General features: G+C 46.0%; 1 protein-coding gene across 1 annotated transcript in view; it reads left to right on the top strand.

The window, feature by feature from the left end:
- Positions 1 to 22,566, top strand: part of SIK2 (salt inducible kinase 2) — a 64,089-nt gene that overhangs the window by 30,848 nt on the left and 10,675 nt on the right. The window contains exons 4-9 of the mRNA XM_058194357.1: positions 9,420 to 9,581; positions 12,617 to 12,741; positions 14,737 to 14,860; positions 16,940 to 17,160; positions 21,051 to 21,203; positions 22,136 to 22,288. Coding sequence (XP_058050340.1) covers positions 9,420 to 9,581; positions 12,617 to 12,741; positions 14,737 to 14,860; positions 16,940 to 17,160; positions 21,051 to 21,203; positions 22,136 to 22,288 — 938 coding nt within the window. The remainder of the gene's footprint in view (positions 1 to 9,419; positions 9,582 to 12,616; positions 12,742 to 14,736; positions 14,861 to 16,939; positions 17,161 to 21,050; positions 21,204 to 22,135; positions 22,289 to 22,566) is intronic.

The following is a 22,566-nucleotide window of genomic DNA, read 5'->3' as shown; positions in this document are numbered from 1 at the left end:
CAATACATGAGCAAACAATAGATACAAACTCAAGGTAAACTGCTCCAAACTTGATTGCAGAAAATACGACTTCAGCAACAGAGTGGTCAATGCCTGGAATGCCCTACCTGACTCTGTAGGTTCTTCCCCAAACCCCCAAAACTTTAACCTTAGACTGTCTACTGTTGACCTCACCCCATTCCTAAGAGGTCTGTAAGGGGCGTGCATAAGCACACCTGCGTGCCTACCGTCCCTGTCCTAATGTTCCTTTTTACTTACTCTTTTCATGTCTCCAAATTATGTTTATACTTTTACCTGTTATCTTATATATGATTGACAAAATAAATGAAATAAACAATGAACACCCAGCTGGTTTGGCAGTCCACCTTTCCCTTGAAAGTTTGCAGCTCTCGTGGTCAGCAACGGGGGCGGGGGGGGGGGAGCAGTATGGTCCGAAGATCCTGCAAAAGAAGTAATTCCCTGATGACCCTCTCCAACCAGTCTCCCAGCAGCACATAAAGAGACTGCCAAGTGCATGCATTTTAATTTTCTTTGCTCAGCTTGCTTTTAACAAACTTTCCCCCAGGATTTCCTAGCTGGCAAATTACGTGGTAATAAGAGTTGGGGGGAGGGGGGAGAGAGAGGAAAGAGGATGGAAATTCTCGAGAAAGGAAAGCCCAAACAGCTGGTATCTTCATTGGACTGGATTCCTTAGTTTAGTCACCATCCCTGGGATACTTCCAAACTGTTGTTCCGCGTTGGGATTTCTTGCAAATGAGAGCCCAGAGAGTTGCTGCTTCGAGCAGGGCAGGAAGTGGCCTCATTTCCAAGTGAAAGATCTGTTTATTCCAGCTATTGTTCTGTTTGAAACTGAGGTGGTTTCCAGTTCTCCTGAATTACCCCAATTAAAATGACTTCAGGAGGTTGTAGGTCAAGTAGGACCTAGATCAGGGATGTCCAAACTTGGCCCCTTGAAAAGTGGTGGACTTCAACTCCCAGAATTCCCCAGCCAGCATGAGCTATAAATGGGGCATCTGGTGACTCAACAGACAAAGACAGGTAAAAGATAACAGGTAAAACAGACAAAGACAGTCTGTTATTAACACAGCTGCCTACAATTACTGCAGGTTCAAGTCCCACCAGGCCTAAGGTTGACTCAGCCTTCCATCCTTTATAAGGTAGGTAAAATGAGGACCCAGATTGTTGGGGGCAATAAAAGTTGACTTTGTATATAATATACAAATGGATGAAGACTATTGCTTAACACTGTGTAAGCCGCCCTGAGTCTTCAGAGAAGGGCGGGATATTGATGCAAATAAATAAATAAATAAATAAATAAATAAATAAATAAATAAATAAATAAATAAATAAATAAATAGAGCAAGTTGCTGGCTGGGGAATTCTGGGAGTTGAAGGCCATCACTCTTCAAGGGGCCAAGTTTGGACACCCCTGGCCTAGATGGATAGATGAGAGAGATGGGGGGGATGATAGATAGATAGATAGATAGATAGATAGATAGATAGATAGATAGATAGATAGATAGATAGATAGATAGATAGATAGATAGATAGATAGATAGATAGATGGATGATAGGAGAGAAAGAGAGACTAAAAAAAAAGATGTTGAGACTCTAGAAAGAGTGCAGAGAAGAGCAACCAGGATGATTTTAGGGCCTCTAAAACATACGATGACCGCTTGCAGAAACTCGGCATCTCTGGTCTAGTGAAGAGAAGGACCAGGGGAGACACGATAGCACTCTTTCAATATTTGAGGGGCTGCCACAGAGAGGAAGGGGTCACGCTATGTTCCAGGGCACCTGAAGGGAAGCTTTCAAGAAGAGATGGGACTGCCATCTGTCAAAAATGGTATAGGGTCTGCTTGGGTAGGGGGTTGGCCTAGATGACCTACAAGGTCCCTTCCAACTCTGTTAATCTGTATCTAAAGGCCAGAGAAGGAATAATGGATGGAAAGTGATCAAGGAGAGATTCAACCGAGAAATAAGGAGAAATTTCCTGACAGTGAGAGCAATCAACCAATGTAATAGCTTGTCTTCAGAAGTTGCGGGAGCTGGAAGCTTCCAAGAAGAGTTTGGACTGCCAGATATGTCAGAAATGGTGTAGGGTCTCCTGCTTGGGCAGGGGGTTGGACTAGATGACCTACAAGGTCCCTTCCAACTCTGTTAATCTGGAAAGAAAAATGCAGAGTGATTAAGATATCTCCCCCCCCCTGCCCCCAGACAAAGTTAGCAAGTCTGTTGTGGAGTTTGGAGGTTGATGGATCATTTTTGTTTCTTCTTTCCTGGCTGATCCGGTCCTCGCTTGTCCTTTGACATGATCTCATAGTATCCCTCGTCAATGAGCTGTCACTCTGGGGGAAAGCTGCCTCTTAAATTATTATTATCCGGTCAGTCCTCCCAAATCTTCTTAGAGGAAAAGCCCAGCTGGTGTTTTCAACAGCCTCTTGTGAACAGTAGCAAGTAGCTGGCTTTTTTCTTTTTCTTTTTGTCAAAAATCCTGCACTGTTGTAAGACGGTACAAATTCACACCCAGCAATTCTATCCCAGTGGAGGGTGAAAAGACTTTTTAGTATTGCTCAGCCAAATATATCAGTCTCGTCATTCCGCGAAGTCTCTTCACTTCCATCTTTGCAATGCTTCATCCCAGACTCGCTTTCAATCCCTGCTTTGATTCTAACCTGTAATTTTTTACGGGAGAAATAGCAGGCCTCACAATTTAATGCGTAAAAAGTTGCTTTCATTATAAGGTGGTAATCTAAAATACAAAAACGCGAAAGAAAAATAATAGGAACCATACGGGAGGGAATAGGGTAGGGAAGATTAACAGAGTTGGAAGGGACCTTGGAGATCATCTAGTCCAACCCACCCACCCCCCGCCCAAGCAGAAGACCCTACACAAATGGCAGTCCAATCTCTTCTTGAAAGCCTCCAGGGATGAAGCTCCCACAACTTCCGAAAAGTGTAGAAAAGTGTGTGTGTGTGTGTGGGAGAATAGAAAGAAAAGGCATTGACTTCCGACTACCTTTGGTTTGGCATCAAACCTTCATTTTTTAAAATTGTTATATAATTGTATAAAATCATACAACAAACCTATTTAATCAATAAACCCCAAAATCAAAATTTCAGGTTTTTTCCCCAACCTCAAGCACAAAGTCCAGAAGCGGTTTCCAAGTTGAAATAAAAATAATTGTCTCCCCCCCCCCTCCCTTTTAATCGAACAGTCACTTTAGCCATCTCTGCTAACTTGGTCAAACTTTTTGTCCTTTTGAGTTCATTTCACGGATACCCCGTGTCTTTTTCTTGGCAACGGTAGGGAAGTTGTTTTCTGTTGGTGGTGTACGTACATTAGAGGTTAAGTAAATGTTTGTCGACAATGATTTTAGGCAGGCAACCCCCCCCCACACACACACACACACCGGGCCGAATGTTTCTGGTGCAGAAACATGTTGTTGATTGAATATGTGTCCTTTCAACAGTGTCGTAATGACTTTTCTTTTTTTTTTATCCCATCCCCTGAATTCAAAAGCCTTCTAGAAGCACACAACTGTTTTCAGGCTGCCCCTAGTAATTAAAATCAGACTGTTGCTCTTCTAATCTGCTTTTCTTCTCAAAAAGGCCAGAGAAGGAATAATGGATGGAAAGTGATCAAGGAGAGATTCAACCGAGAAATAAGGAGAAATTTCCTGACAGTGAGAGCAATCAACCAATGTAATAGCTTGTCTTCAGAAGTTGGAGCTGGAAGCTTCCAAGAAGAGTTTGGACTGCCAGATATGTCAGAAATGGTGTAGGGTTTCCTGCTTGGGCAGGGGGTTGGACTAGATGACCTACAAGGTCCCTTCCAACTCTGTTAATCTGGAAAGAAAAATGCAGAGTGGTTAAGATATCTCCCCACCCCCAGACAAAGTTAGCAAGTCTGTTGTGGAGTTTGGAGGTTGATGGGTCATTTTTGTTTCTTCTTTCCTGGCTGATCCGGTCCTCGCTTGTCCTTTGACATGATCTCATAGTATCCCTCGTCAATGAGCTGTCACTCTGGGGGAAAGCTGCCTCTTAAATTATTATTATCCGGTCAGTCCTCCCAAATCTTCTTAGAGGAAAAGCCCAGCTGGTGTTTTCAACAGCCTCTTGTGAACAGTAGCAAGTAGCTGGCTTTTTTCTTTTTCTTTTTGTCAAAAATCCTGCACTGTTGTAAGACGGTACAAATTCACACCCAGCAATTCTATCCCAGTGGAGGGTGAAAAGACTTTTTAGTATTGCTCAGCCAAATATATCAGTCTCGTCATTCCGCGAAGTCTCTTCACTTCCATCTTTGCAATGCTTCATCCCAGACTCGCTTTCAATCCCTGCTTTGATTCTAACCTGTAATTTTTTACGGGAGAAATAGCAGGGCTCACAATTTAATGCGTAAAAAGTTGCTTTCATTATAAGGTGGTAATCTAAAATACAAAAACGCGAAAGAAAAATAATAGGAACCATACGGGAGGGAATAGGGTAGGGAAGATTAACAGAGTTGGAAGGGACCTTGGAGGTCATCTAGTCCAACCCACCCACCCCCCGCCCAAGCAGAAGACCCTACACAAATGGCAGTCCAATCTCTTCTTGAAAGCCTCCAGGGATGAAGCTCCCACAACTTCCGAAAAGTGTAGAAAAGTGTGTGTGTGTGGGGGGGGAGAATAGAAAGAAAAGGCATTGACTTCCGACTACCTTTGGTTTGGCATCAAACCTTCATTTTTTAAAATTTTTATATAATTGTATAAAATCATACAACAAACCTATTTAATCAGTAAACCCCAAAATCAAAATTTTAGGTTTTTCCCCTCATCTCAAGCACAAAGTCCAGAAGCGGTTTCCAAGTTGAAATAAAAATAATTGTCTCCCCCCCCCTCCCTTTTAATCGAACAGTCACTTTAGCCATCTCTGCTAACTTGGTCAAACTTTTTGTCCTTTTGAGTTCATTTCATGGATACCCCGTGTCTTTTTCTTGGCAACGGTAGGGAAGTTGCTTTCCGTTGGTGGTGTACGTACATTAGAGGTTAAGTAAATGTTTGTCGACAATGATTTTAGGCAGGCACCCCCCCCCCCCCACACACACACACACCGGGCCGAATGTTTCTGGTGCAGAAACATGTTGTTGATTGAATATGTGTCCTTTCAACAGTGTCGTAATGACTTTTCTTTTTTTTTTATCCCATCCCCTGAATTCAAAAGCCTTCTAGAAGCACACAACTGTTTTCAGGCTGCCCCTAGTAATTAAAATCAGACTGTTGCTCTTCTAATCTGCTTTTCTTCTCAAAAAGAGGCCAGAGATGATCCAAGAGGAAACCCTCTGAAGAATAGAATAAAATAACAAGAGTTGGAAGAGACCTTGGAGGTCTTCTAGTCCAGGGGTCATCAACCTTTCGGACCTCAGGGACCGCTAAATTTGTAATTTTAAATCCTGCGGGCCACTAATACGATCTGCTTAATGACCAGCTGGGTGGGTGTGGCTAGGTGGTCATGTGGCTGGGTGGGCGTGGCCAACTCGATGTCACTCACGTCAGCTATGCTAATTCAGCGTTTCTCAGCCATGGCGGCTTGGCAGATCCTGGGAGTTGAAGTCCATTATAATACTTGGTGAGTATTATAATAATCAACTTCCCCAAAATGCCCGAATGCAGCCCTTAAAAATCCCTTCCTGGGGACGTTGGCTCAGAACTGATTTCCTTACCCTTCTCTCCCACACTACAAAAAAGGAACACAACACAACACAACTTTTTTGTTTCTTCCTTACCCTTTGCGTCCCGCACAGATACGAACGCAGCTCACCTAACTCTGCAAGTCGTCGCGTAAATCACAAAAAGCATACAAAATGGGGGTGCCCTTACGCCCCCCCATCCCCACCCCAACTGGACTGCTTATTTAGAGGGGGGAGGTATTTATTCTCTCTTCCTCCACCCCAAAAAACAACAACAAATCGTCTCTTCCCTTCGTACCGTTCGTATCCGTTCGTACACCGCCCTGAGTCCTTCGGGAGAAGGGCGGTCTATAAATTAAAATATTCTATTCTATTCTATTCTGTTCCTGAGACACGAGGTTTCTAGGCCAACCTCCCTTGGTGGCACAGCCATTGTATAACCTGTTTGGCTGAAAATCCGTAAGTAAAACCACTAATCAGATCTGGCGGTGAGATTATGGCAAAGGCAAGCAGGGCTGCCATCCGTGGTTACATCATCTCCTTTTGTTTATTTGTGGGCGGGGGGGGGGGAGAAAATTCAGCCTCTTTGATCTCTCCCTGGAGAGTTGCAGAAAGGAAACCTACGGTTAATTTGAGGGCCTGTCCAGTTTCCTAGCCCTGTTTTTTTTCTCTAAAGATTACATACGAAATCTCTTTTTAAAAAACACTTATAATGTCTCTCTCTCTTCCCCGCCAGTCTAGCTAATTAAGTACGTTTTCAAAAAACAAAAGAGCCTTTTTAAAATTGTATTTGATAAATGCGTCCTGCAAAATCGTTTTTTTTTCCTCTCCAAATGGCTTTCGAAAGCCGTTTGAAATCATCCCGGACAGGTTTTCTCCGGGTGGCTTAGAAATGGCCTCTCCTCCTCCTCCTTATTCCCCCCCCCCACTGGCTTCCCCCCCTCTTGTGTAGCTGCCAGGCGGCTGTGTTCATTGTGCGTTTCTGAAGAAACACACACAGCACACGCACCTTACTTGTGCACCATAGAAGGTCATGACTTTTTCCACTCCCATCCGTTGCGCGTCCACCCCAATCTGTATAAATCGTCTTAAAGAGCTAGCAGCCGCCGCCGCAGTGGGTTTTAGTAAACCCCATGTGTACTAAAATGTTCTTGCCAAGGGAAAAGGGGGGGGGGGATACAAACTTCTTAGGGTGGATTTTTCTCTTGGTTGGGGCCGGTTGCCAACTGGGCGAATTTTGATCACCGGGATTTGGCGGGGTGGGGGTGGGGGGAGCGTTGCATTGCAAGGATCATAAGTCACATTTTTTCTGTGCCGTTGTAACTTCCAACATAAGTCTACCTGTATTGGCTGAAACTGTGTGATGAATAGAAGCGCAGCGTCTTTATGCTCTTGGTATTACAAGAGGAACACCTGAAAGATACTATTTTCCTATTGTTTCTGGCACGTTTTGGGCAGGGGGCATGCGATCCAATTCTCTCCTTGGCAGGGGCGAAATGCTCCTGATTTGGACCGGATCGTCCGATCCGGTAACGATGGCGGCGGGTGGTTCGGAGAACCGATAGCAAAAATCCCTTTCTGCCTGCCCATGCCCAGCTGAACCGCGCAATCATCAGAGGGTGTTTTTTTTTGGGTTTTTTTTTTACTTCTAAAAGCATTTTTTCTTCGGGCGAGTCCTTGGTATATATGACCTTATTTTGTCAGGAAAAAAATAAAGGGAAAATCCGAAAGCGGAATAATTTTTTTCTTCAGTTGTTTACATTTAGAGCTTAGCTTTGCAAGAAAATTTTGAAGGGAGAAATAAAAGGACAAATCTGGAAAAAAAAAATCCGAAAGAGGATAATTTTTCTTTTGCTTTAGTTGTTTACGTTTAGAACGTAGCTTTGCAAGAAACATTTGAAGGGCAAACCTTACAAAAAAGGCTTGTTTTAATAAAGGAAAAAAGTACTGAAAAATCGAAGGGCACATGATGCAAGCTTGTTTGTTTTTAAAGGGCAATTCCCTCTCCACATGTTTCGCATGAATTTGAAAGAGCCTGCATTAAGTGGTACCATTTGCTGCAGTAAACGGCCGTTTGAAAAATAAATAAATCTTAAAGGACAGCTTTCCGAAATAAAAGGCTGACCTTTATAACAAAGGCCATTCCAGAAAGATCTTAAAACTTGGCTTTTGGAGAGGAATGTAGTTTAAGAACAGGGTTCTCCAACCTTGGCAACTTTAAGACTTGTGGACTTCAACTCCCCGAAGCTGGCTGGGGAATTCTGGGAGTTGAAGTCCAGAAGTCTTAAAGTTGCCAAGGTTGGAGACCCCTGTCTTAGAATATGGATTTGCGACAGGAAGAGGAAGCAGGACTGGCTGGCTGGGGAATTCTGGGAGTTGAAGTCCACAAGTCTTAAAAGTTGCCAAGGTTGGAGACCCCTGGTTTAGGGAATATAGTTTTGGAAGTGGGGGGGGGAGTGTAGTTCAGAAAAATAATAATAATAATCTTATAACCGGGTGTGAAAACAAGCAAAAGCCCTTCCTTAGGACTTCAATTCTAGCGTCAGATGCGCCTTCCTGTTTGTGATTTTACCATCAGAATATGGAAGGAGGACGTTCCGGCAGGGTGAAGCCAGGACGTCGGGCAATGTCTTATTTGACTGCTGTCCCGAGCTTTGCAAAAAAAAATAATATTTTTTTTAAAATTAATAATCAAAGGAAAAGGCCTCGCCTCACTTGTAGCAGAAGCAGGAGATCTCAAATCCGGAACCTTGTGAGAAAATGTCCCGGATGGCTGGATTAAGCCTGATTTCCTGCTTACCTGTACAGCTTTAAGGGGGGCTGAAAGCGTTGAAGTTTTCCTCCCTCCCTCCCTCTCTCTCTCTCTTTCTCTTTCACTCTCTCTCCCCTCTTCCCTCTGCCTTTCCCTCTCCCTTTCTCTCTCTCCCTCCCTTCCTCCCTCCCTTTCCCTCTTTCTCTCCTCTTCTCTCTCTTTCTCTCCCTCCTCCTCCCTCCCTCTTCTCTCCCTCTCCCCCACCTTCCTCCTTCTCCCTCCTCTCTTCCTTTCTCTCTCTCCCTCCCTTCCTCCCTCCCTCTCTCTCTCCTGCCCCTCTCTTTCTCTCCCTTCCTCCTTCTCCCTCTCCCCCCCCCCTCCTCCCCTCCTCTCTCCCTCTCCCTCTTTCTCTCTCACCCTCCCTCTTTCTCCCCCTCTTTCTCTCCCTCCCTCCCTCTCATTCTCTCCCCCTCCGTCCCTTCTTCTCTCTCTTTCTCTGTCCCTCCCTCCCTTTCTCTTTCTCTCTCCCCCTTTCCCTCCCTCCCTACTCGCTCTCTCCCTGTCTCCCCCCTCTCTCTCCCCCCCCCACCCGTTCCCAGGCACACATAGAAAGTTCCAGGTGGCCTCCAAACAACACTTTTCGAGTCCTTGTTCTTGCAAAGAGCCAGGACAGAACGTCCTAGGAAGGAAGGAAGAAAGGCTGGGCCATTTGCTCTTCCAGGGGAGAATTGGCCGTGTCTCCTTTCTGTTTTCCATCAAGCCAGGCAGAGCAGGCAGCCGTGCATACAAATGCGGGAACTTTCTCCTAGCTATGAACTCTCAAAGCGTCCCCTCCTGTTGCCTGATTACGGGATGCTGCCAAGCTCGGCTTCCAAATTTGAGAGAGAGGAGAGACACCCCCCCTTCCTCCCCCCCCCCGGGAACCTCCCCCCCCCCCCAAGAAGCACCTCCTGAGCTGCCTTCCGTCCAACTCACCTTTCGCCTTTCCTCTTTCCGCAGATTACCTGGCCAACCGGGGACGTTTGAGCGAGACGGATGCCAGGCGCAAATTCTGGCAGATCCTCTCGGCTGTGGAATATTGTCACGGCCGGAAGATCGTACACCGGGATCTCAAAGCCGAGAATCTCCTGCTCGATAACAACATGAATATTAAGATAGCAGGTATTCCAGACGTCAATAGCTTCCTCATGGGGTGCTGGGGTGTTTGTTTGTTTGTTTATTTATTTATCTGTTTATTTCTAGAATTTATATGGCCTCCTGCTCACTTTCGGTGACTCTTGGCAGCTGACAAAAATAATAATGATAATAAAAACAGCCATCTCCCCATCCCACTCGTACTCATGAGGATTAGTTAAAATTGGCCCAAAAGTCTTGCTAAAAATTGCTCCTCCATGACCTTTCCTCCCCCCCCCCTTCTTGGCCAAATCAGAGTCCTGCTGAATGTGGCAGAGTTTTACTCCTGTTTGCAGCGCCGTAGCAACCCCCTACTACCCCCTGCCAGATGTGCAGGTTACAATCAAATTAATTAATTTTGAGGGGGGTGGAGGGTTAGAAAGAAGCAGCAGCAACTCAAAAATGGAAACTCTTGGGTTATTTTAGCACGCTTGATTCTGTTTTAATTACAAATTTAAATACAGCAGATGTTTGCCGCAGTAGGATAATTTCCCTTTCTGCCTCGGTATAATGCAAAGGATTCTTGGATTGCCCGACTAGAATTTTAAATTATTATTTTTTTTTTGAGAGGAACGAGAAGCGGGGAGATGTTTGTAACGCTGTCAAGTTCTTGGAAGAAATTATCTCTCGCAACTTTGGCAGAGAGCATTTGGTTCCAAGAAGGAAGAACTCAAAACTGGGGGCATTGAGTTCCAGAGGGATTGACAGCAATAGGGAAGCGGGAACGGATGCTGAAATGACTTCAGTGCAGCTGGCATTAGTAACACAGGTCATATATTATTGTAGTTTAATTTTGCCTCTGGGGTAGGTTTACTAGCTTGTAAAGGACCATCTTATGCTGTTAAAAGGTTTCGATATTTTTGCAACTCTTGGCAGGTACTTACCATGTTTCCCCGAAAATAAGACCGGATCCAGGGGTGAAATGCTCCCGGTTCGGACCGGATCGGCCGATCCGGTAGCGATGGCGGCAGGTGGTTCGGAGAACCGATCACCAAAATCCCTGCCACCCACCCAATTGCCCGCTTGCCTCTTCTTTCTGGCTCATTCGCTTTTCCCACCTGAATGGTAGGAACAGGTTGTAAAAAAAAATGCTTTTAAAAGGTTAAAAAAAAAAGGTTCTGACGATCACGCAGCTCAGCTGTGATCGTCAGAGCCCTTTTTTTAACCATTTAAAAGCAGTTTTTACAACCTATTCAGCTGAAGCTTGGTTTTTTTCTTCCAGACATTTTATGACCCAAGTAGGGAACATATTCAGAAGGAAGGAAGGAAGGAAGGAAGGAAGGAAGGAAGGAAGGAAGGAAGGAAGGAAGGAAAGGAAGGAAAGGAAGGAAGGAAGGAAGGAAGGAAGGAAGGAAGGATGGATGGATGGATTGTGGGGTCCTTGGTGCTATCTGAACTTGGCTTTTTTCTTCCAGACGTTTCATGACCCAAGTTGGGAACATCATCAGTGCTAGAAGGGAGGAGGGGTTTATACACAAGGGCCTTTTAGTGCTGATTCTGTTACCACGTCAGGTAATGAAACATCCGAGAGAGCCCCAAGGACCCCACAGCTCTGTGAAATTTACTCATCAGGTTCTCCTGAAATTTCACCAGGGATCAGATGCCCCTTCACCCAAATACCAGCCCCCCCCACACACACACACCCAGGGACAAAAGGCATTTGACCCGAGAAGGGATGAATTGCAAAACCCGCCGCGGCGGAGAATTTATTTGTGCCTTTCCCGTACTTCGTGCCCCAGAAATCAGGGCAGCCTCTTTCGAAAGAAAGCCCCGATTTCCAAACTGAGCTCCGCACGAGTTCTCGCCCTGCCAGCAATGCGGGTGACTGGACGGCGTACGAAAGGAACAGACACCGCTGAGACAAATGAAACAGGCACACACTCCCCTCTCTCTCCATGAGGCTTTCCCACCAAGGACTGTGCTGCGCTAGTTCGAATCCACACCCTTCCCTCCCTCCCTCCCTCCGGCTGCCTCATTGCCAGAGGCTGGCTGGGCAGGTGACGTTGACACGGGAAAGGGGACAAACAGGCCTTTCTTGTTCCTCCATTGTCTCCTCTGCCCTTTTGAGCTGCCAAATATACATACATACATACATATATACATACATACATAGATACACACACATATACATATGCATATTTGGAATGCTCGGGGCCTTTCAGGAGGTAGGGATTTCAACCATTCCTTGGAAAGGGTGTGTGTTTGTGTGTGTATTGGCAGCAACAACATATATCTGAGAAGAGGAATGCTCCCTTCGGCCAGCCGATTCGCAGCTTCCATTGTCGGCCCTTTCAAATTTCGGAGAGGTCAAAGCAGAGGGGGCAGGGGGGCGATCGAGTCGGCCTCCAGCCAAGCCTGATGCCAGGTGACTTCCTCAGATGTCCCCACGTGGTTTCTTAGCGACGGTGGGACAGTGGTTTGTTTGGGGGTTTTTTTCCCCCATTCCCAGATGTTGGATCTAGGCCGCCACGGGTCGCCTCCTTTCAAAATGCCAACTGGGCTCGGCGGAGCTTTTTGAATCAAATAGCAAAGGGGGGGGGAAACGGGAAACGGGGGGATCGGATCAGGTCTGCTAAAACTTCATTTCGGATCCTCGGCAAAGCCTCCCAATGGTTAGATGTCTATGGAGATTCTCAATTGTTTTTAGGTCATGGTTGTCCCAAATATTTTGTTTCTCTCTCTCTCTCTCTCTCTCTCTCTCCCCCCCCCCCCGTCCCACGCCATTAAATGTCAACTGGACTGTCTTGGTGTTTTTCTTTGAAAATGTTTCCGCTTCTCATCCAAGGAGAACTGAAGAAGCTTCTTGAAGGAGAAGCGAAACGTTTTCAAAAAAAAAAAAAAATTATCCGGAGCCCAGGAGTTGGGCTGGATCCATGAAAGCTTTCTGTTTCTCCCAGCGCCTAAGCCAGCACCCATGAGAAATCTCTGCTTGTCTTTTCTTGACACCTGCCAAGTAGAACAGCAGGATCAATTGCCTGTTGTTTTGTTTTTGTTTTCCCCTTCTTCTTCTTCCTCCTCTGCAGATTTTGGGTTTGGAAACTTCTACAAAAGCGGGGAGCCTCTGACCACGTGGTGCGGAAGTCCTCCTTACGCAGCTCCCGAGGTCTTCGAAGGCCAGCAGTACGAGGGGCCGCAGCTGGACATTTGGGTACCTGCATAATGTTAAAACGAAGCACTTCCTTTTTCTTTAAACACACTGTTCCTTTTCTACTTTACATTTTGTTTTTCTAAGTTGCTAAAAATATCTTCTTCTTGTTGCAAGAAGAGAGCTTTCAGACCAAAAAGGGTTTCCCCTTGAAAACCTGCAAGACAGGAAGCAGCTTAGCTGATGCAGAAAATGGACTCCGATTCTCCTTCTTTGTCGTCGTCGTCCCCCCATTTTCTTTGTCTTTCTCTCATTTTCTGTCTGTCTCTCTCCCTCTCATTCTCTCTCCCTCCCTCCCTTTCATTCTCTGTCTCTCTCTCTTTTTCTCTTTCTCTCATTCTCTCTCTCCCCCCTCATTCTCTCTGTGTCTGACTTTCTTCTTCCTTGTCTTTCTCATTCTCTCCCATTTTCTCTCTTTCTCTCTCATCTCTCTCTCTCTCCCTCCCTCTCATTCTCTCTCTCTCTCTTTCACACACACACACACACATTCTGTCTCTCCCCCTCATTCTCTCTCTGTCTCTCATTTTCTTTGTCTTTGTCTTTCTCATTCTCTCCCTCTCTCATTTTCTCTCTTTCTCTCTCATTGTCTCTCCCTCCCTCCCTCTCCTTCTGTCTCTCTCTCTCCCTCTCATTCTCTCTGTCTTTCTCTCTCTCTCTCTCTCCCCGTCTTGAATCTGGACCAGCCTGTGTTGGCGTGTCAACACTGGGTTTAGCAGATTAAATTCTTCCCCCTTGGGAGATCCCACCAGATTCTCAAAGGCTGGAGGGATTTGGCTGCTAGCTTTCTAGGGAGAAGGAAGTCTGGCCTTTGGCAGTCCTTCTTCCTTCATGCAGCTCTGGAGGGAAAAGGAAACATGCGGGAGACACCAGAGTCCCTCAGAGGACACCTAGCAGAGCCCAGGGCCTTATGTCTTCTTTTTGTTTTTTAATGCATTCTGAGCCTCTCCTGGGATTAGCAGGGCTTCTGCGGACGCTCTTGTGGATTTGGAGGCAAAGTCTTCCCCCCTTTTGGGTCACGCAAGGCGAGCGGAGAAGAGCACAAAGCGGTCTAGAAGCTTCTTTCTCTTTCCAGCAGTATCGGCCTATCTGCTGATCGGTTCACAGGCCCGGACGGCGGATGTAAGGGCAGGTCCCTTAAGGACCAAAGGCCATCTCTGAAGTTGGTCCTTCAGAAGCAGGGCAGGGTCCCAACATCAGCGGCCGTCCTCTCCCACCCTGCTGAACAGCCAAATTTATCCATTAGGGCTCTGTAATGAGGAGCAGCTGCCCCCTGCCCAGGGTCCCCTGCCCTTCACTTCCAAATAAACCCTCTGCCCACCCCAAATGGGCTGACAAAAGCACCGCACACTCTCCGCAAATGTGCCAAAACGACGGGGATTGATGGCAGGAGCTGTTGACTTGGCCGGGCTGCTAACGAAAACATCCTGCCTGTGGATCCCAGAAGGAAAGAATGTGCCTTAGAGCACGGAGAACGGCGGGGCGGGGCGAGACTTTGCTGACAAAACCGGTCAATGTTTTCTCCCTAACGGTGGCTTTGATATGAACCAGGGCTGGTCAGAGAAGTGCTCGGCCAGATGTTGCAAAATTGGGAAGAAAGGAAGGAAGGGAGGGAGGAAGGGAGGGAGGAAGGATGAATGGGAGGGAGGAAAGGGAAGGAAGAGTAAAGGAAAGGAAAATGATGGGAGTGGGAGGAGAGAGAGAGAGAAGAAAGGAAGGAGATGGGAATGGGAGGGAGAGAGGAAGGAAGGAGAGGGAGGGAGGGAAGGAAGGAGAGAGATGAGAATGGGTGGGGGAGAGAAAGGAAGGAAAGAGAGGAGGAAGGAAAGGAAGGAGATGGGAATGGGAAGGAGAAAAGGAAGGAAGGAAGGAAGGAAGGAAGGAAGGAAGGAAGGAAGGAAGGAAACGAAACATGATACGATGACTACTATGCTTGGAACAGGGTTGTGTTGAAGGCATCTTGTGTCCCCTGATCTCAGATCCCGCCATCCTCTTTTGCAGAGTATGGGCGTGGTCCTTTACGTCTTGGTTTGTGGAGCTTTGCCCTTCGATGGACCGACCCTCCCCATCCTGCGGCAGAGAGTTTTGGAAGGAAGGTTCCGCATCCCCTATTTCATGTCTGAAGGTACAGCCACCGCTGCTTTCGGGATCTTTCCACCTTCGTTCCCTGCGGATTCTCATCTGCTATAGGGATTGGAGATGAGAAGGGAAGAGAAGTCCCAAAGATCCAATTCTTTTTTTTTCTTTTCTTTTTTTTGGCCTTTGGGCAACTCACTTTAGAGCCGATTCTCTCACTTGTGATAGGTCCATTGCAGGGGTGAAATGCTACCTGTTTGGGCCAGTTTGATGATACTGGTTCACTGAACCTGTAGTAAAAAATGTAAAAAAACAAAACAAAAATTCTGACAATCAGCTGAGCGACGCGTGATTGTCGGAACTTTTTTTTTTAACTTTTTTAGCATTTTTTTACTACCAGTTCTCTGGAACCGGTAGTTAAAAATGCTTTAAAAAGTTTTTTTTTTTAAAAGTTCCGACGATTGTGTGTCGCTTAGCTGATCGTCGGAACTTTTTTTAAAAACTTTTTAGGCATTTTTTTACTACCGGTTCCGGCAATTAAGTAATAAAAAAATTCTTTAAAAAAGGCTCCAACGATCACAGCTGTGCTGCGCGATCATCAGAACCTTTTTTTTTTTTTTACTTTTTAAAAGCATTTTTACTACCTATTCGCCCGAGCTGGTAGTAAAAAATGATTTAAATTTTTTTTAAAAAGCTTCCCACGCGCACCACAGCTGATCTCCCCCTCCCCCCACAAACACATACAATTCTACTTACCTTCCCAAACCTCCTTTTGGTGTGTGCGCAGTTTGTGTTTGGTGCGTGTAGTTTGTGTTTGGCGTGCATGCAAGGCCAGCGAACCGGTAATAAACCGGTTCAGATTTCACCACTGGTCCATTGTCCTCCTAGTCAGATGATTGACATGTGGGCACTTTGCAACCAGGGGACATTTACGATCCTTGCAGTTTCGTGGTCACATCACATCGCCATTGGCAGCTTTCACATCTGGTTTCCAACAAGCAGAGAAGCCAGCGGTGAAATGGCAAGTCCCAATCATGTGATGTCTCACTTTAACGTTCTTTTTTTTTTTAATTAGTTTATAATATTAATACAAAAGAAAATGGTAGGGAAAATAGGGGAGGGAAAAGGGAAGGGAAGAGTGTAGAAAAGAGGGGGGAAAGAAAGAAAGAAAGAAGAGGCTTCCAACTCTCTTTGGTGCAGTAGAATAAGATAGTAATATCAAACCTCAACTTTTCACTTTTACATAATAGCATAAAGTAGCCACTTCTCTAACCACAAACCTATCTAATCAATAAAACCCAAAATCAAAGTTTCGGGTTTTTTTCCTCCCCAAGCACAAAGTTCAGAAGTGGTTTCCAAGCAGAAACAAAATTAACTATATATTTTTTCTTTAATCCCTCAACTTTTGCAGCCATTTGTCTATGGATGTTTCACTTAACAACCGTGTCACTTAGTGACAGAGTTGTTGGTCCCAGTAGGGGCTGTTAAAGGGTGATTACCTGTATTAATGGCTTGTAATGTATAGATGATGTAATAATGTATAGAATGAGAAGAAGGTGAATAATAATTGCGTAGAATGTAAAGGATGTGTTTTTTTGTTTTATTTTTTTTAGTTTTCTTATGTATTATATACATTGAAGATGGCATTTAATTTCCTTATACGAGGTGCAATGACAATAAAGTACACTTAAACTTAATGGCACTAAATTTTGGGTCACCTCTGATCGAAATTTCGTTTTAATACCCCGTTTCCCCCAAAATAAGACATCCCCTGTTAATAAGCCCAATCGGACTTTTGAGCGCATGCACTAAAATAAGCTCCCCCCCCCCACCAAATAACACACATCCCAATAAGCCCTCCCCGAAAATATTTAAACGCAGAGCTGGAAATCAGGTAAGATGGCAAGAGGGGCTCCACACACCCCAAAATAATAAGACCTCCCCGAAAATAAATTTTGAGGTTCAAAAAAATATAACACAGGGTCTTATTTTGGGGGGAAACACGGTATACGCCGATTAGTGTACATTCAGAAGTGACAGTAAAGTTATTGTTATATTATTCTATTCTCTATCGAGACGCACTCCTTCCTGTATCCAACTCTCTTTCTCGTTTTTGGGGCCGGCGCAGAGTGCGAGCATCTCATCCGGAGGATGCTGGTTCTGGATCCATCCAAGAGACTGAGCATTGCTCAGATTAAAGAGCACAAGTGGATGCTAATAGAGGTTCCGGTCCAAAGACCCGCTCTCTATTCCCAGGGGCAAGCGAGTGGATCTCCCATCGGAGAATACAACGAGCAGGTCCTGCGGTTGATGCACAGCCTGGGAATTGACCAGCAAAAGACCATTGAGGTAAAGACAAATCTCCAGCGTTGAGAAATGATTTTAACCCAGGGGCCTCCGAAAGTGGCAGCTTTAAGACTTATGGACTTCAACTCCCAGAATTCCCCCAGCCAGACCCATGTTTCTCAGCCTTGGCCACTGGAAGACGGATGGACTTCAACTCCCAGAATTCCCCAACCAGCATGCTTTAAAATGTCTGGATTTCACGTCTGGCCGGGGAATTCTGGGAGTTGAAATCCACAAGTCTTAAAGCTGCCAAGTCTGGAGAGTTCTGATTTAATCTCTTGGATTATTGCTCTGCTTTTGATTTTTATTTCATTCTCAGGTTTTTGGGGGAGATACTTCCAGCAGAAGGGCCTAAATACTTGCATCCATCATCATCTTTTAATAATCCCTTGCAGGGGGTGGAGCCTGGGCAACTGAACGGAGCTAGCAGAGTGTATTAATGGCCGGATGCCCTACCTGTCGCCAGTGCGGAGTTTTGTTCAGCAGATACATTCTCGGTGTGCCCAGAGAGAGAAATATCTGCCTCTGCAATATTTGCATTGGTTTAGTAAAATAATTGCAGAATAAAAGTAATCCTGCTGATAGGGTCGTCCTGTAATTTGCAATTATTCGTGTAGCGACCATTCAGAGTTGGAGTGGCACTGAATAAAGGGACTTCCATGGTCCTTGCACTTACGACCGACACAGAATTCCCCACCGTTACATGATCAGAAATGTGGGTGTTTGGGCAACGGGCAGATATTACCATACTTGCAACGTCCCAAAGTCCTGTGATCACCATTTGGGATCCTTCCCAGATCACAAGCCAAGTCTTCCAACGAGCAGAGTCCATGGGGGGAAGCTGGATTCGCTTAAGGACCTCACTGTCCACTTAACAACCGCAGGGATTCGTGTAAACGAAGGTGGCCAAAAAAACCGTTAGTCGAATCGGGTGCGACTCACTTACGAACCCACCTTGCTTAGCAGTGGAAATTCCGATCCCCATTGTTGTTGTAAGTCGAGGACTATCTATATCTTAGGTCTCCGAAATGTCAGAGAAGAGGGGCTGCTTTATTACCAGGGATTTCCATTGTTGCTGTTATTTTATTGTGCAGTTCGGGGGAGGGGTGGTGGAAATATATATCAGAACTGGGGGAAAAAATAGGTACTTTTCCTTTCACGGTTTTTTGTTTTTTTCCCCCCTAACCACAACTTTTGGAAATTCCCTCCAGACAGCTCAGATCATCACTAATTTCTTCCTTTAAAAAGGGGCCAGTTCTCATTACTGCAGGAACCCATGTCTGTCAGCGCAGGAACACTCCTTCAAGTTTCACGTTTGAGGTTTAGCATCCAAAGGACAAAGCGGGGAGGTGTTCAGGAAGTTTGGGGAAGTTTTGGGAAATTACGATCCGGAAGAAAAACAGGAAATCAAAAGCCTTCTTTTTTTGCATTGAAGCTTCTGCCTGGCCTGAGAACGGACTCTTCTCCTTAAGAAACGTGCAGAGCTGCCTTTTATATGTTCGGTCTCTCGGCTAGGATTCCAAACCCCGAACTGCTTCTTTCCAGAAATAAATGCTCAAGCGTTCCCGACGGACTCCGTGCGATCGCTTCCTAAGAGCGGTCGATATTTTTAGCTGGTGGAGCCTGGGCAACTGAACGGAGCTAGCAGAGTATATTAATGGCCGGATGCCCTTCCTGTCGCCAGTGCGGAGTTTTGTTCAGCAGATACATTCTCGGTGTGCCCAGAGAGAGAAATATCTGCCTCTGCAATATTTGCATTGGTTTAGTAAAATAATTGCAGAATAAAAGTAATCCTGCTTATAGGGTCGTCCTGTAATTTGCAATTATTCGTGTAGCGACCATTCAAAGTTGGAGTGGCACTGAATAAAGGGACTTCCATGGTCCTTGCACTTACGACCGACACAGAATTCCCCACCGTTACATGATCAGAAATGTGGGTGTTTGGGCAACGGGCAGATATTACCATACTTGCAACGTCCCAAAGTCCTGTGATCACCATTTGGGATCCTTCCCAGATCACAAGCCAAGTCTTCCAACGAGCAGAGTCCATGGGGGGAAGCTGGATTCGCTTAAGGACCTCACTGTCCACTTAACAACCGCAGGGATTCGTGTAAACGAAGGTGGCCAAAAAAACCGTTAGTCGAATCGGGTGTGACTCACTTACGAACCCACCTTGCTTAGCAGTGGAAATTCCGATCCCCATTGTTGTTGTAAGTCGAGGACTATCTATATCTTAGGTCTCCGAAATGTCAGAGAAGAGGGGCTGCTTTATTACCAGGGATTTCCATTGTTGCTGTTATTTTATTGTGCAGTTCGGGGGAGGGGTGGTGGAAATATATATCAGAACTGGGGAAAAAAATAGGTACTTTTCCTTTCACGGTTTTTTGTTTTTTTCCCCCCTAACCACAACTTTTGGAAATTCCCTCCAGACAGCTCAGATCATCACTATTTTCTTCCTTTAAAAAGGGGCCAGTTCTCATTACTGCAGGAACCCATGTCTGTCAGCGCAGGAACACTCCTTAAAGTTTCACGTTTGAGGTTTAGCATCCAAAGGACAAAGCGGGGGGGTATTCAGGAAGTTTGGGGAAGTTTTGGGAAATTACGATCCGGAAGAAAAACAGGAAATCAAAAGCCTTCTTTTTTTGCATTGAAGCTTCTGCCCGGCCTGAGAACGGACTCTTCTCCTTAAAAAAACGTGCAGAGCTGCCTTTTATATGTTCGGTCTCTCGGCTAGGATTCCAAACCCCGAACTGCTTCTTTCCAGAAATAAATGCTCAAGCGTTCCCGACGGACTCCGTGCGATCGCTTCCTAAGAGCGGTCGATATTTTTAGCTGGTGTGGAGCCTGCAATATTAATGCTCCCTGCCAGCAACTCCAGCAGGGGGGTGGGAGCGGGGGGGGGGGGAGAGGTTAGGATTGGGGGGGTGGGGGAAGGATGTACGTCAATGAAATTTTGAGCTTCGGAGCTTCGCTTCTCTCCGGGGCCTCGGAATTGGGAAAGAGCCAGCCAGAGTTGGGTTTCGCTTTTACAAGCATCAGAAGACCTGAGTTGGTGGGGTGGTTGAGCTCCCCTCTGCAAAAGGGTTTTTTTTTGGGGGGGTGGGATTCCCCAATGGCCACAGGGTGTAAGAGTCCGCCGGGGTACACTCAGGGCTGCTGGAGGTTCGCAGGGGTTCAGGAGAACCTCTAGTTAAGGTTCTGTGCAGTTCAGAGAACCCCCAAATCCCACTCCTGGCTGGCCCCGCCCACCCTGCCCCGCCTCTCCCAGGAGTCCCCACGCGGCCCATTTTGGATTCAGGCAAGTGCAAGGTGTGCGCAGAGGCTTGGGAAGGCTGGAAACGGGCCCATTTCCGGCCTCCAGAAGGCCTCCGGAGCCTTGGGAGGCCATTTTTGCCTTCCCGGAGGCTCAAGAAAAGCCTCCGGAGCCTTGGGAGGCCATTTTTGCCTTCCCGGAGGCTCAAGAAAAGCCTCCGGAGCCTGGGGAGGGCAAAAATGACCCCCCCACACACACATAGTGCAGGAATCCGACTAGGCCACACCCACCGTGGCCACAGCAACTGGGCAGAGAACCCCTTGCTAAAATTTTGATTGTCCCAAAGATGCTTTTTCAGGAGGCTGCTGGATTTTTTTTGTTTTTTTCTTTTGAAGACGTTTCGCTTCTCATCCAAGAAGCTTCTTCAGCTCTGACTGCACGGTGGGGAATGGAAGGATTTATATCCCTTGCAGACAGCTGGTCGCTCGCATCTTTTTAGAGGGTTTTTGAAGCACTTGGAGGTTTATCTGAGTCGTGCTCCTGGTTTCCTGTAGCCTGCAATTTTGTTTCCCCGCCTCCGGAAATCTCGGGGAAGAACCGATGCTCTGACTTAACTCTCCGGTGCTTGTTTCCTTCTCAGTCTCTGCAGGATAAAAGCTACAACCACTTTGCTGCTATCTACTACCTGCTAGTAGAGAGGCTGAAGTCCCACCGCAGTAGCTTCCCCATCGATCAGCGGTTAGACTCTCGCCAGCGGCGACCCAGCACCATTGCCGAACAAACAGTCGCAAAGGTAACACACACACACGCACCAGGGCTCTGTTCTAGAGCGGCTGGACAGTCTAGAACTTGGAAGAGCGAGGAATTTTCTGCCCAGAAAGCTCTCCCGAGTAAAGTGTACACCGTGCCACCACCAGTTATTCCAAGCTCCTGGTAGTCCCCTTTTAAATAAACCTGCCACAAAAATCCACGTGACCCACCTCTATGTGTTTCTTTGTGTGTTACTTTCCATTTCCATATTTTCTATTCTATTCTATTCTATTCTATTCTACTCTATTCTATTCTACCCCAGTCCACTCCACTCCATATATTCTATTCTATTCCATTCCATTCCATTCCATTCCATTCTATTCTATTCCTACCCTCAAATCGACGCTATAGAGCACTGCACACCAGAACAACTAGACACAAGAACAGTTTTTTCCCAAAGGCCATCAGTCTGCTAAACAAATAATTCCCATCAACACTGTCAAACTATTTACTGAATCTGCACTACTATTAATCTTCTCATAGTTCCCATCACCAATCTCTTTCCATTTATGACTGTATGACTATAACTTGTTGCTGGCAATCCTAATGATTTATATTGATATATTGACCATCAATTGTGTTGTAAATGTTGTACCTTGATGAACGTATCTTTTTTTTTATGTACACTGAGAGCATATGCACCAAGACAAATTCCTTGTATGTCCAATCACACTTGGCCGATAAAAATTCTATTCTATTCTAAATTCTATTCTATTCCATTCCATTCTATTCTATTCTATTCCATTCCATTCATTATTCTATTCTATTCTATTCTATTCTATTCTATTCTATTCTATTCTATTCTATTCTATTCACTTTTCCCCCCTTTCCGTCATAGAATCTTTGAACTTCCCCATTTCCTTTGGCTTCTGCTTGAATCACCTGTGGACTGTTCTTTTCTCTCGCCCTTTGCAGGCTTCTGTTGCACCTGTAAACCTGCACTCTCAAAACCTACGGCTCCGAAGGTCTCCTGGCCTCCCTCCGACAGCAGAGGCCTTCTCCTTTTCCAGATCCGTCTGCCAGGCGGAAACGGCCTTCATGGAGGAAGAGAGAATTGACACCCCCAAAGTAAGGGCGTCTCGCCTTTTCGCTCTGCGGGGGCGGGGGGTGCATGGCATGATGCTTGTGTTCCCTTTTGCTTCTTGTGGCGTGTGTCCCAGCCCCTCCTTGCCCACTTCCTCCCCCTCCCCAGTAAAGGGGGCTGGTTCTAAGCTTGATTGATGGGGAGTGACACCGTCACCATGGTTATACAAAGACATGGCTGCTCCAGTGAGCTTGGACTTAGACTTCAGCAGAGAGATGGGGGGCTGAAGAAACCCACTCTTGTGAAAAAAGCATGAGGGATA

This window comes from Ahaetulla prasina, chromosome 9 (assembly GCF_028640845.1).
Source record: "Ahaetulla prasina isolate Xishuangbanna chromosome 9, ASM2864084v1, whole genome shotgun sequence".
Classification (NCBI taxonomy): Eukaryota; Metazoa; Chordata; class Lepidosauria; order Squamata; family Colubridae; genus Ahaetulla; species Ahaetulla prasina.
The sequence above is the reverse complement of the archived record's forward strand: the minus strand, read 5'-3'. Positions and strand labels throughout refer to the sequence as shown.